Genomic DNA, 13,578 nt, shown 5'->3' with positions numbered 1-13,578 from the left:
CGGTGCAAGCAGCGGCTTCGTCGTTGCTGAAGCGCTGTCGTCGGCTGATGAACTGGAGCCGATGGCACCGGCATTGGTAGGCCAAGGCTGCGGTGCGGGATGAGGGCAGTGCGTCGTGTAACTTTACGAGCGGTGACCTCGATCCACGGTGCAAGCAGCGGCATCGAGTCCGGCGTGGAGCGTCGTCATCAGGGATACCAAGGTGTCGTCGTGAAGCGACGCTGTGCGGAGTGCGGTGCCCACAGGTCACGGTGCGAGCAGCGGCTCGGCATCAGCAGGCATCATTGGTTTGACCAGGGTTGCGGTGCATCATTGCGGTGGTGCCCTCTGCGGTACCGTCAGGACACGGACTTGGCAGTGGGGTAATCAACGTCGTCGAGTTGCTTTTCTTCTGTTGCAGCACAAAACACACAGTTCCCAGTGCTGAGGGCAGAAGAGCTTGACGTCTTTGCTGTTCCTGAGACTTCTGAACCAGGGGGCAAGCTCTACCTCAAGCCCTTGGAGGAACTCACAAAAGTAGATTGCAGAAAGTTCAGTCCAGTCCTTTCACTGCCCAAGACAGAAGCAGCCAACACAGCAACACAGCAGCCAACACAGCAAAGCACACAACAAAGTGGTAGTTCCTTCTCACAGCTTCTCCGGCTCTTCTACTTGGCAGTCTTCTTGATCCCAAAAGAGTTCTAAAATCTTGGGGTTTGGGCCCCAATATTTATACCAGCAAATCATTTGTCCTCTGAAGGAAGAGGGGCCTGTACCTAGTTCAAACCAGTTGTGGGTGCATTCTGCCAGTGTGCACCTTCTTCCTTTGTCAGTGTGGGCCAGGGTCATCAGACGCACCACAGGAGGTGAAGCCAGCATTGTGGAAGGCAGGCCCAGCCCTATTCAGACACAGGTGCTACTCCTCCCATCCATCTATGTGCAGATAGGTCTATTCAGCCCTGTGCTGACTTGCCCTGTCTCCCGGAGTCTCCCCCAGCCCCTGTCACTCAGAAACCAGACAGACAATACACAAGCTAGCAGAGGCAGGCTGGATGGTTAGGTCAGAAAAGACCTACTTTCTAAAAGTGGTATTTTCAAACACAGAATGTTAAAACCAACTTCACTAAAAGATGTATTTTATCATTCTGAGTTCAGGCATATTAAACTCGAATTTCTACCATGTTCCCTGAGTCAGTTAGGATTATAGGATGTTCTAATCAAACTTCCCACTCTGGCCTATGGGGAACAGGTAGCCTTGCAATAGTGAAAAACAAAGTAAGCTATCAGGACATGCCCCACACACCAGGGCATGTCCTACCTATCACATACAATGCACCCTGCCCATGGGGGTACCTTGGGCCTACCTTAGAGGTGACTCATGTAGAAAAGGGAAGGTTTAGGGACTGGCAAGTGTGTGCACATGCCAAGTCGACATGGCAGCCCCAGGATGCACACAGGCTCTGCAATGGCAGGTCAGAGTTACACTTTACGGGCTGTTTGCGTGGGTGGCACAATCCAGTGCTGCAGCCCACAAACAGCATTTGATTTATAGGCCCTGGCACTCGCAGTGCACTTTACTAGGGACTGACACATAAATCATATAAGCCAATCATGAAAATACCAATCCATAACACAGTTTACACAGAGAGCATATGCACTTTAGCACTGATTAGCAGTGGTAAAGTGCCCATGGTCCTAAAACCAACACAAACAGGTCAGGGGAAAATAGGAGGAAAAAGCAAAACGTTTGGGGATAACCCTGCAAAAAGGGCCATTTCTAACATCCCTCGATGGCCTAAATTTATTTTCCATGAACAGAAACCTATGAATACTTTCATTTCAGCAGGTTGCTTAAATTCAATAAATCCTATATAACCACCTCTGGGAGGATTCTTCAGATACTGAACATAAATGTGTTTGTTTCTTCACACAGATAAAGTCTTCATCTGTAGTCTTGCTATGAGCTAAATAGACTGCTGTAAAACACTTTCAGTTTGCCTGCTCTGGGAATTACTTTCTTTCTTTGTTAACATTTCAGATATGCTGATTCTATAATAACAAATGGGGTTCACAGAGTACAATCCATAACCCATCAGGGTATGCTTTAACCCATAAGGGTATGCTGGGCTTAAAGCTGTAGGCGGAGACATGAATCAGTACAAAAACCATGTACTCGCCGCCACTGTAATGCCCGCCTTTCTTAACTATCTCAACCTTTCTTCCAGGACTCAGCGATCCCTTTGTTATCATTGAGCTCTGTCCTCATCATGTTTTCCCATTTGCCAAAGGCCAGCGGACGCAGGTGAAAGCTAAAACACTCCACCCGGTCTACGATGAACTCTTTTATTTGTAAGTATCTGTGTCTGCCTACGGTGGTGTGTGGTTCAATCATTGTAAAGCATACAAGAGAGGGTCCACAATGCATTCACATAGAAGGTGGTGAACAGTAGAATGGAGATATTGGTGGAAAACCTGATGGATTTTTCTCAAAAAAGAAACCTCTTTTGAAGGTACAACTAGCCTGTATTCTGAGGGAGGGACACACATTGCACCTGGGCTTAAAAGGGTTTAATTTCTGCCAAGCATTCACAAACATGATGCTGCAGTTACACTCCTTATGGCTATAATACATTAAATACACTTGTATGAATGTTTGTAGCGCCTAACTTATCATAGATTTACTTTATTTGCTTTCTTGAAAACAACTTAAAACAAAGTACAGTTCACCTAGATGTCATTTTTTAACACAATTAAGTTGTATTGCCCTAGCGCGCTTGCTTGCTATTTGTCAGCACTACAATTAAGGGCACGAGTGGAAGAGCAGGGTGTGTGATGAGAAGAAAGGAAAATTAACAGTAATTAGAACATTGGAATGTTGGGAGCTCCATTTAAGACAAAGGAGTGCTCCGGGCTTCTAATGGCCGATAACAGACCGAAGTTACAACATACCAATGTTTGCGGTTCACAGTGTAGATGTGAACAAAAGCCTCAGGGAGGTCAAGGGATTTTAAATCCACTCGGGCTCCCCGAGGCCTGTTTTATTTGTTAGAACATTCTTCTCTCTAGTAGCGGAATGTTCTAATAGTAGGAGGACTATACCGGCCAATAAAATTAGCCCCCTCCTTAAAGGCCCAGCTGAACCCTGGAGCGGGTATTTAATGGCTGGTGTAGCCGGCTACAAGACTATATTAACATTCAACAGCATGTGGTGAATCAGGCTATGATCACTTTTCTCTCTAATACCACCCAAAGCAAGCAGACACAGAGCCATCGTTCCTAGCTGCTACAGACCACCACTCAGCTGAGAACACACAATGCTATTTAAGACATTCCAAGCATTTATTTGGAGTATAACTATTCCATACAGATCGTTATTTACCTGAGAATGTTGTTCTTAAAATAAAATGAATGTACCATGTGTTATTTACATACTACAAAACTGGCTAGGGAGATAAGTCGCACCACATATTGCTGATAAAGAGGACACGATTTCAGATCACATACATGAGATGAAATACAGGTGAAAGATTGTGGAGTTCTTAACAGTGGTAGATACGGACTATGCAAAGTCAACATGTTCATATAATAAACTCTATGCACTCAACAAAAATATAAATACAAAACCTCCACATGCAAAGCTCTTAACTTCGAAGTACAATTGTGGCCTTTTATAGTTGACACTATGGGGCATATTCACAACGAAGCGGTGGAGCATGGCATTAGTCTCCTTGGAGTAACACCATGCGCTGCCACTTCAGAAACGCAGGGCTGCACCATATTTACAACAATATGGTGCAGCTCTGTGTTTCCCTCTGCGCTGGTACTAAATTTAGCAGACCAGTGCCAACACAGGCAACCTTGCACCATAATGCAAGGGTGTCTGCACTGAGAGGAAGATTGTTTATGTGCAGGAAGGTGCCCCTTCCTGCACATAAACAATCTTTAAATGGCTTTTTGGCACTTCTATGTGGGCTGCTTAATGCAGCACACATAGAAGTTACAACATTTCATATTGTTTCAAAGATTGTTTCTGTGCAGGAAAGGTTGCCTTCCTGCACATTAACAATCAATGGGCTTTTGCTGTTTCTATGTGTGCTACATAACGCAGCACACGTGGAAACAGCGAAAATAAAGCATTTCTTCTCGTTTTGCCTGTTTAAGACCACATTTTCTCTGGTCTTAATTTTGGACCTGCCTGCTATATATGCCTCCCTTGTAAATAGGGGGGCAGCGTCAAAATCAATGGGTGTTACGGTGGAACGCCCCATGCAACACCCTTTGCCCTCCTCTTTCACGCTAAGCACCGCGTGAAAGGGTGCCTTATTTACAAGGCAGCGTTAAGCCACAGCAAGTGGCTGCACGCTGCCTTGTAAATAAGGCGAAGCACGTATCGCCAGAGGAACGTCACTAAAAGTGATGTTCCTGTGGCAATAGGGGCTTGAAAATATGCACTTGTGGGCCCTATTTATAAAGGGGTAGTGTCACTTTTGCACCACGCAACATGATGCACGTGCAACACAACCCCAAAATGCGTGTTCTAAGCCAGTTTGTGTGGCCCTGAGTGGCTTGCTAAATCAGGAGTAACACAGCACAAATCCCTGCATTGTGTTCCTCTGCCCAATGGAGGCGTTGCAGCGGTGTTCCCGTGCAACTCCAATTAATTTTGACACATTACCAGATTTGTCATTTCTGGTAGGCCGGGGAACGCACCAAAATCCTATACCTTCCCAGGGGAAGCTTAATGAGAAGAAGTATCTTTATTTCTCCGTGTTACTTCCTCTTTCTATTGTTTTTGTGCAAGAAGGTGCAAGGTGCCCATTCCTGCACAAAGAAAATCCTACATGCAAGGCAAACACCCATGCACCATGCAAGGAAGCCTGCGTTGGTACTAGTCAGCCCATTGTGCATCAAGGCTGGAAAAAGGCAGGATTGCACATATTGTGATAAATACGGCACATTCCTGCCCTTTCCCTTCAACACAGCTCAGCAAGGTTACTTTCTGTGCTGCGTTACATCTAGATAAATATGGCCCTAAATGCATAAAGGTATTTAAGCCAGAAAATCGTTTTTTTCTATGATGGTTTAGTGGAATGCAAAAGTAAGCATGCTGCGGCCATGAAAAGGAGTTAATGAAAGGTTGGAGTCCACAAAGGAGAATTTATGAATAGCTGCAGAGAAAAGTAAAGCAAGTACACTTGAAAAAATCAGAAAATGATGAAAAAGGAGAAGAGGAGGACAAGAGTGTGTAAGAAGATAAAATTCACATAAAGTGCCCCATTGCAGAAGCTCCAACCATAAGCAATTCAGATTTTACTCTCCGAAAGGGATGGCGTAGCCCAAACTAGTACCCCACACAGTCTCTGAATGGGAACAGATGCAAACCCCAGACCGCTTTCATTCTTGTTGGGCTGGTGAGGTGTAGCATGAGCCCTGTAGCATAGCAGGCTGCAGCCAGAATAAATAACAGCGGCTGAGATTCGTCCATACGTTGTGAACATGTGAATCTATGAAAATGGCTCATTTACATGAACACACCAAACTCCAACCTGCCTCCATTTCTGCTGTCAATTCCCAAACCAACTGGGGATGTTTGTGTAAATCCCTAAAGTTACAACTTTGTGGCACTGTGCTAACCCCCAATTTCCCCTTACCGGCCACCCATGACCGGGTTCACAACTGTATGCCTAAAGGTACAAATGTGGAGAATGTGTGAGTTAGGAACTGGTATCTGCAAAATAACTTTATATTAGGGGTGAGAAATAATAATATGAACTAGGCCCCGTCCACACACTTCTGTATAAAGACTAAATGGCACTTCACTTTTCAATGTATTACAAGCTCTTACTGAAAACCGGAAGGTTCTCCAGAGGCAGATTATTTGAAAAACCTTCCAAAGCTCAAAGTCATAACCTCAAAAACAGAACTAAACCTTGTAATCCTCTGTTATGTCCCCAATGGAGTCCCAGCTTTGTAATTAATTGGCAATTATGGTGCACTCTGGCTAGGCCGTTCTCCTCATAATTTATAAATCCTGATGTGTAATTGCTGGGGTAAAGGGCATCTCTGTCCTCTAGATAAGACAAAAGATTCTCCATTTTCTAAAATTGTCGCTTTGCTTGCAGCTCAGCCACGTTAGAACAATGCCGGAAGAAGTCTGCCTGCATCCTCTTCACAGTCATGGACCACGACTGGCTCTCCACCAATGACTTCGCTGGAGAGGCCATCTTGCCGATGAACGTCGTCTCCGGACTCAACAAGCCCCAGGTGTCGGGCGGCGTGAAAAATGTCCCCCCAACGGTACTGAAGCTGACAAGACCTAAAGCCAATGGTAAGAGTTCCCTGTATGTCTATACAATATACGTTTGTATTCACGGATTTCCCACGGTTCTCACAATGCACCAAACTCTGAGAGCTCTAGTCACAGAATGGTTTAAATATAAATCAGAGGCTTGTGTCTGCCATCTAGTGGTGAAAGTGCTAAAGGCAACGTAAAAAGATGTTCTAATCGTATTTTCCTGTAGTTAGAAATAAGAGAATAGAAACGTGCCAGGGAACCACCTCTGATATTAAAATAGAGAACAAATGTCGAAAAACAATACTGTTTCACAACGTTTTGAAAAGGCCCTGAAACTGCTCTATGCCTGAAATGGGGTGAATTACATCTTTACAAGCTCAAGGGAATGACGACCTCACAGCAGCCCGTCAGTTTTTACTTTGACGTTGTAAGGACATAAAAACTAGGCCTGGGTGGTAAATTTCGTTATGCTTGCGGAATTTGCGATATTTTGACATTTTCGTGGAGAGAGCGAAAATGTCAAAACTTTCGCAATCTGCCGCAAAAACTGATGTTTTTTCTTGTTCGCGCTTTAAAAATGCGTTCATGCGCACGCAGTAGCGACTTACCAGGTCCCCTGCATCACCGACGAGTTTTCCTATCCGTTCACCATGAGATGTTGAATTGTTAGTAACCGGTCGCGCTATCGCGAACAAGTCATTCGACCTGGAAGAGAAAATAAGCATCGCGAGCAAGATGGCCGCGCCCATTAGCAACCGCATGCGCAAGTTAGAGGTACATTTTCCCGCGAGCACGCAAAAACACATCGCAAACAGGCGGGAAAAGAAATCTCCGCATCTTTACGAAAGTTCTGAAAGCTTTGCAGAGATTTTGCGCAATTTCGCGATAGTTTGCGAAAGTCAATTTCGCAAATTACGCCCACCCCTAATAAAAATCAACCATGACTGCTTTTTTATGCTCTTCGTTGCATTGGAAAATCTGCTGCATTATCAACATCAATCTGCCCTTAAAGGCCAAGGCAGCCACCAGTCTACACTGCCACAGAGGCGGGCTTATTCCTTCTAAGTGGCAGAGTGCTTTATTTAGGGTCTCTGCCGCAGAGTTCTTGAGGGTGCTCGCACCAAAGACTGCGCTTTCTAAGTCTCGTCTAAGAAAGACCTTTTGCTGACCATACCAAAAACTTACTGTGGGCTTAGAGCCAGCCCATTCCTTGCTTTTAACTCAATAGCATTCATTTCTCTTCTTGTGTTTGTCCATTCCCCGGGCCATAGAGTCCTTGCCACCCTTTTGACTCTAACCTTCCGCCGCACACATACATAGTGCAGCATCTTCACCCGACCATGGAGCATGCGAATGAAATACACCACCCAGGAGCTGCAGTCAAATACTTCTTTATTCCTCAGCATACACTCATACTCTGAGCATTATCTCATACTCAAAATTAACTACACCCTAACACCTCACCCGCAAAAGACATATTTCCTGTTCAGAGTCCGCCCCAGAACAATAAGGGCCCTACTGCTACTTTTCACCCCTCAAATCCCAACCCACTCTCCGCATACTCAGTGTTGCTCCCTCCTCCCCACAGCCCCAGCTTGTTCATTGTTTCAACAACTCGGGCTTTTCTTTTCCTCTCCCCAACCCACAGCTTAAGCTCCTCTCTTGCTCCCCTGTGCACTTTCCTTAGCTCCAACCCTTCTCCGGTGTTGATTTCTCCCCCTCCCCTCCGTATTTCCTTCCTTTTCTGTGATAGATGTACTTTTTTCAGGGGCCCAGCAACTGCCATTTGCTGCCAGGATTCTCTGTTTACAAAAAAAAGTCCATTCAGACAAATCCATTTTTTTTTACATTTATAGCTCAGAGTAGCATCCATCATCTTGCAATGGTAAATAAAAAATACAATGGCACCTGCATCATTCCTTGAGCTTCCACAAAACTGGTATCACAGGCACATGTATACACAATAACATGTGGGCGCATAGGAAATTGCTTGTCCGCCAGCAGGATCTTGACACCTAGCCACACCATCATTCTTTTTCCTATTTTGCTGATGCTGCACAGCATTGTTAAAAAGTATTAACAAAGCTAATTGTTAGAAAAGGTGCATGCAAGGGTCTTTACCAATGCTTGTTTTTCTGTCATTTTGTGTATGCCAGTAGTCATTTTCCCATAAGCATCTTATATATCATGTTTGTTTTGATACTAGGCATAACCAACAGATCGTATCCTGGTCATCATAAAGCATGACTATGCATTGTTTGCTTACTTTTCTGAAGCTTTGCACGGTTCCTATCATTTCTCCTTTATTTCAATAGGTTCTGAATCTCGATCAACAAACTAACACCCCCTGTACTCAGTGCACCAACTAATACACCTATATTCGCACATTTAGGTCACACTGAACATTAATAACAGAGGACAGACAAACTGGAGACATTTCCACTCCTGTCTCACAAATTCCGTTACAATTACAATTAGAAATAATAGACTTACAAGGCCAGTTAACGAGATTCTTTACCACTCCAAAGACTTACCCTTGTGTTCCGCTTTAACTATGGAAAACAAAATGGCATAAATCTTGAATGCAGTTCCATTAAGTGTAAAATGCAATGGATTACTGTTGTTAAGGAAGTGGAGGGACATCATCACCGGTACAAAACTCCACCTCCCATAAGTCAAGGGCACGCCCCTCACTAAACAATTTTAACGAAAAGCATATTACATACTGTAAAAATACACATATTACCTACTGGCGATAGCCAGTAGGTATATATAGTTAGGATTGTTTTCCATAGGGAAATCGCAACATTCTATTGGGAATAACTTTGGCGCCGGTTGAGGAATCTTCCTGAAATTTTCCTTAACTTTGCCTCGCGGCGCTCCAGTCCTTCCCTGAAAGTTTGGGGGGGATTCGTCAAGCGGGGGCCGAGATGAAAGGGGGGTCCCTAAACGTGTTTTCCCCATGTTAATTTCCATAGGGCGGTTGGACTCACTTTTAGCCCGAACGGATGAATGGTTTTCCACCAAACTTGGCAAAATTGTAGGGACTGGTAGCCCGATGTGTCGTTGCTATGTCTCAAGATATGTGCTCCAGTGGTTTTTACGAAAATTAACTTTGAAAAAATATATATTGGGCTACATTGGGCTATATATATGTTAGAGCCCAAATGTAGCCCAATGTAGCCCAAAGATGGCCACCAGAGACAAAAAAAACAAAATGTAGCCCAAATATCACCCAGATGTAGCCCAACTATAGCCCAATGACAGAATGTCCCAGAGTGTTCTAAAGAACAACTAGAGCGCTAACAGTCTTACTTATGACAAAAGTATGGCACACCTGAAGTCATCTTGATTGGAATAAAGTGTTAACACTTAAAACATTTAATTTGCAAAGGAACAAAATGAGGGGGTTAATTTTGCCATAGAAATTATGATTAGTGCTGAAGAAAGAAAAATTAGGGCACATTTTGAGTGACTTCTCAAATCCTCTTATATTTCAATAAAGAAATTCTGATATGCAGTCTCCCAAGATGGCCACCAGAGACAAAAGAGCCTGTGCTTAAAAACTCTGTTAGCAAAGCAGGCATTTGAGATTTAAAAAACGTTTTAATATATAAAAACGTTATCCGCTAATAGAATTAGCATTTAAAAAACCTTGCGAATTCAATGAAAAAACCATAGGTTTCAGGCCTTATATAGTTAGGAATTAGCATTTAAAAAACCTTGCGAATTCACTGAAAAAACCATAGGTTTCAGGCCTTATATAGTTAGGAATTAGCATTTAAAAAACCTTTGAAATTCACTGAAAAAACCATAGGTTTCAGGCCTTATATAGTTAGGAATTAGCATTTAAAAAAACCTTGCAAATTCACTGAAAAAAACATAGTTTTCAGGCCTTATATAGTTAGGAATTATCATTTAAAAAACCTTTGAAATTCACTGAAAAAACCATAGGTTTCAGGCCTTATATAGTTAGGAATTCGCATTTAAAAAACCTTTGAAATTCCCTGAAAAAACCATAGGTTTCAGGAGTTATATAGTTAGGAATTAGCTTTTAAAAAACCTTTGAAATTCACTCAAAAAACTATAAGTTTTAGTGGTGTTATAGTTAGCTGGACATTTTACTCATACAAAACCATTGAAATTGCTCCTATATAGTTAGTTGGACTAACTATATTTCGCGCACCCGCAATCCACTGCTGATGATGTCACATATTAGATCATTCATGACATGGTCAGTAACATCACTGATGACATCTCAAATGACATCACTGATGACATCATCCACGTGACAATCACATACACCTTTTCATACACTATTACAATTTTTCATCACTCTTTGTAAAATACAGAGTATCATATTTAAATCCATTGTCACAGCAATACAAGTATATAAAAATCCACTCAGTGATTCATAGATGTATACACACATCTAATCACTTACCTATGGATTCACTCATACATGCTGTCAATGAACAATAGAACACTATCAAAAATACTTATACATCTATATCGACATTAAACAGCACGCATTCTATTCACATATGAAGTCATCCTACTCACTTATGCAAACAATGGATCATACTTACATATTTACTTAGCAAAACACTTATACAAACACCACTTCTTCTATTCATTTAGATAGTAAGTCATACTTAGTGAATTATAAAATCATTATTACAAGTATACAGTTATCCATACAGTCACTCACACAATCGTTGTGTCTTATGTATACTTATTTATATACAACAACTGACACATACACTGCCTTTTATTTTTCTAGTTTGTTGGACCTGTACCATTGAGAAATATATTTGCTCATCACCACACCCATAAAGATATTCACTCACCCAAACAACTGTTAGAACATGTAGTTTTAACTTCATATATCTACTGAATCAACTATTCACACATCTTTGGACAGTCACACACCCCCCCACCGAACCACACACACTTTCACACTCCCATACAAATTCTCAGTTAACTAATCAATAACTAATATAGACTTTCACATAGCTAGTAACCAACTGTAGAATCAGTTTACACAACAACTGACAAAGTGATAAAGATATTCACACAGTTTAGTCACTATCCACTATATTTAGTGAGACATTATAAATTGGTCAAGTAAACAGTCAATTACACTGCTACTAAATCCTCCATCCAAATATTTATTTATATATATCCACTTATTCTTCAATGCAAATTGCTATATATATAATGCATATTTAAATAACGAAGCAAACCACATTCACTGGATGATGTCATCAATGATGTCATCAGTGATGTCACTGACCATGTCATGAATGATCTAACATGTGACATCATCAGCAGTGGATTGCGGGTGCGCGAAATATAGTTAGTACAACTAACTATATAGGAGCAATTTCAATGGTTTTGTAGGAGTAAAATGTCCAGCTAACTATAACACCACTAAAACTTATAGTTTTTTGAGTGAATTTCAAAGGTTTTTTAAAAGCTAATTCCTAACTATATAACTCCTGAAACCTATGGTTTTTTCAGGGAATTTCAAAGGTTTTTTTAAATGCTAATTCCTAACTATATAAGGCCTGAAACCTATGGTTTTTTCAGTGAATATATATATATATATATATATATACACAACTAATTGGATCTATTCAAATTCCATTAATAAATAAGCAAGTAATTTTAGTTCAAACTATTTTCAGTCAACAGGTTTTGTGAACTACGTCACTTCATCAGGGATCAGTCACCTGATTTATCTTCAACCAGAAAATGGCAAAATAAGTCAATTGAGCATAAAACACTTTCAGACTCATGTAGAGCCATGTCAGCACAGCAGAGGCAATGCCCTCCACCTCCCAAAATGCAATCTCTAAAAGGTCCACTGAAACTGCCGGTGCAACAGTTGTACCAAATGCTGCTAACCATGCCAAGTAGATGCTGTGTGTGTTGCCTATGCTCGGCAAAGTATCAGATTTTCCAGAAACAAACCTACAAAGTGGGGTTTTGTTGTTGAAAAACAAAAAAACGAATGGCCCTGATGTGCAAGGATTTTTTTTCTTCCACGTATGGGCGATCGGACAATTTTCCAGCCCAAGACCGGTATGCTTTGCATGGTGATCGCAGGCAGGGACATGTATTGATGCTCGCTCTATCCTAAACAGGGCAGGAAAATAGTCACTAGGACCAACAGGTCCATTATTGGACCAGCCACCAGTCCACAAATTTCCAGGAACTGGATTGGTTGATGTTCTGCCATTGAAAACCCAGCAGTTCCCACCTATAAATGGGGAGGGAGAACCACAAAAGCACCACTAATTTACAGCAGTTCGCCTGCTCCACCAAACTCAAAATGGCTTCTGTAGTTTTATGGAGAAGGTGCTGGAGTGGGTGTTTTCTTGACTAGGAAAAGGAGAAAACTATTACAGGGAGCCGTAAGTGGCAGGAGGGGCATGGAAGCAGGCAAAAGCTGCGTAGGAGGATTGTGCCGAAGGGTTAGGGGAGAAGATAAGATGGTCCCAATTGTGACCACCACATACAAACGAGAACCACTCTTAAAAAAATGTCCATACAATACCAATGCCCCTGAGATATACAAGACAAAACCTTTATTTTTAACAAAAAAAAACTATTTAGTTCATATGTCGATATTATACAAACACCAATTACATCGTCCCCATCCTACCGTATATCTTTAATCAATCTAGGTCTACTTTCCATCCAACCTCCTTTTAAAATTCTCTCTAATGCTGTCTGTTGACACTATATTTCAGCTATAACCCTAGTATTTAAACAACCCTCAGCATGACTTTCACTTTTTCTATTTATATCTGGGTAAAGCCTATACTTGAGGCAATACAACTACCACTACAAAAATATATTTGTGAGTTACTAATCTACATAAACTAAATACAACTCATTTGTAGGGCTCCCGGATTTTCGTTTAAACGGATATTTACACATAAATACAGACGGGAAACTATTTTTCCTTTGTCTGTATTTATAAATAGAAACGCTAAAATACTGCTAAAACTGATTCAGATACAGCCATGCTCCAATCAAGGGTTGCCATGCCGCTCTGTCTGATGTAGATCTTTGGATGCACTCTGCCTGCCCGAACCCCCTGCTTACTTTTCCTAATTCGTTTTTTTCACCTAATCGTGGTCGTATCCATGTGTCACAGTGTGGGCATAACAGTCCCCCCAGCCACTTCAAAGCCAATGTAAGTGAAAGGGAGGGTGCACATCTATGTTTTATTATTTAACCTCTACCGCGCTAGCGGGTTTTCCCGCTGTGCGCTGAAATTTGAAAACCGCGCG

The 13,578-nt window shown here is 42.0% G+C and overlaps 1 protein-coding gene across 1 annotated transcript in view; it reads left to right on the top strand.

The window, feature by feature from the left end:
• BAIAP3 (BAI1 associated protein 3) overlaps positions 1-13,578 on the top strand; it is a 1,057,809-nt gene that overhangs the window by 1,037,392 nt on the left and 6,839 nt on the right. The window contains exons 32-33 of the mRNA XM_078664937.1: positions 2,205-2,328; positions 6,102-6,307. Coding sequence (XP_078521063.1) covers positions 2,205-2,328; positions 6,102-6,307 — 330 coding nt within the window. The remainder of the gene's footprint in view (positions 1-2,204; positions 2,329-6,101; positions 6,308-13,578) is intronic.

Source organism: Lissotriton helveticus, chromosome 10, assembly GCF_964261635.1.
Source record: "Lissotriton helveticus chromosome 10, aLisHel1.1, whole genome shotgun sequence".
Taxonomy (NCBI): Eukaryota; Metazoa; Chordata; class Amphibia; order Caudata; family Salamandridae; genus Lissotriton; species Lissotriton helveticus.
The sequence above is the reverse complement of the archived record's forward strand: the minus strand, read 5'-3'. Positions and strand labels throughout refer to the sequence as shown.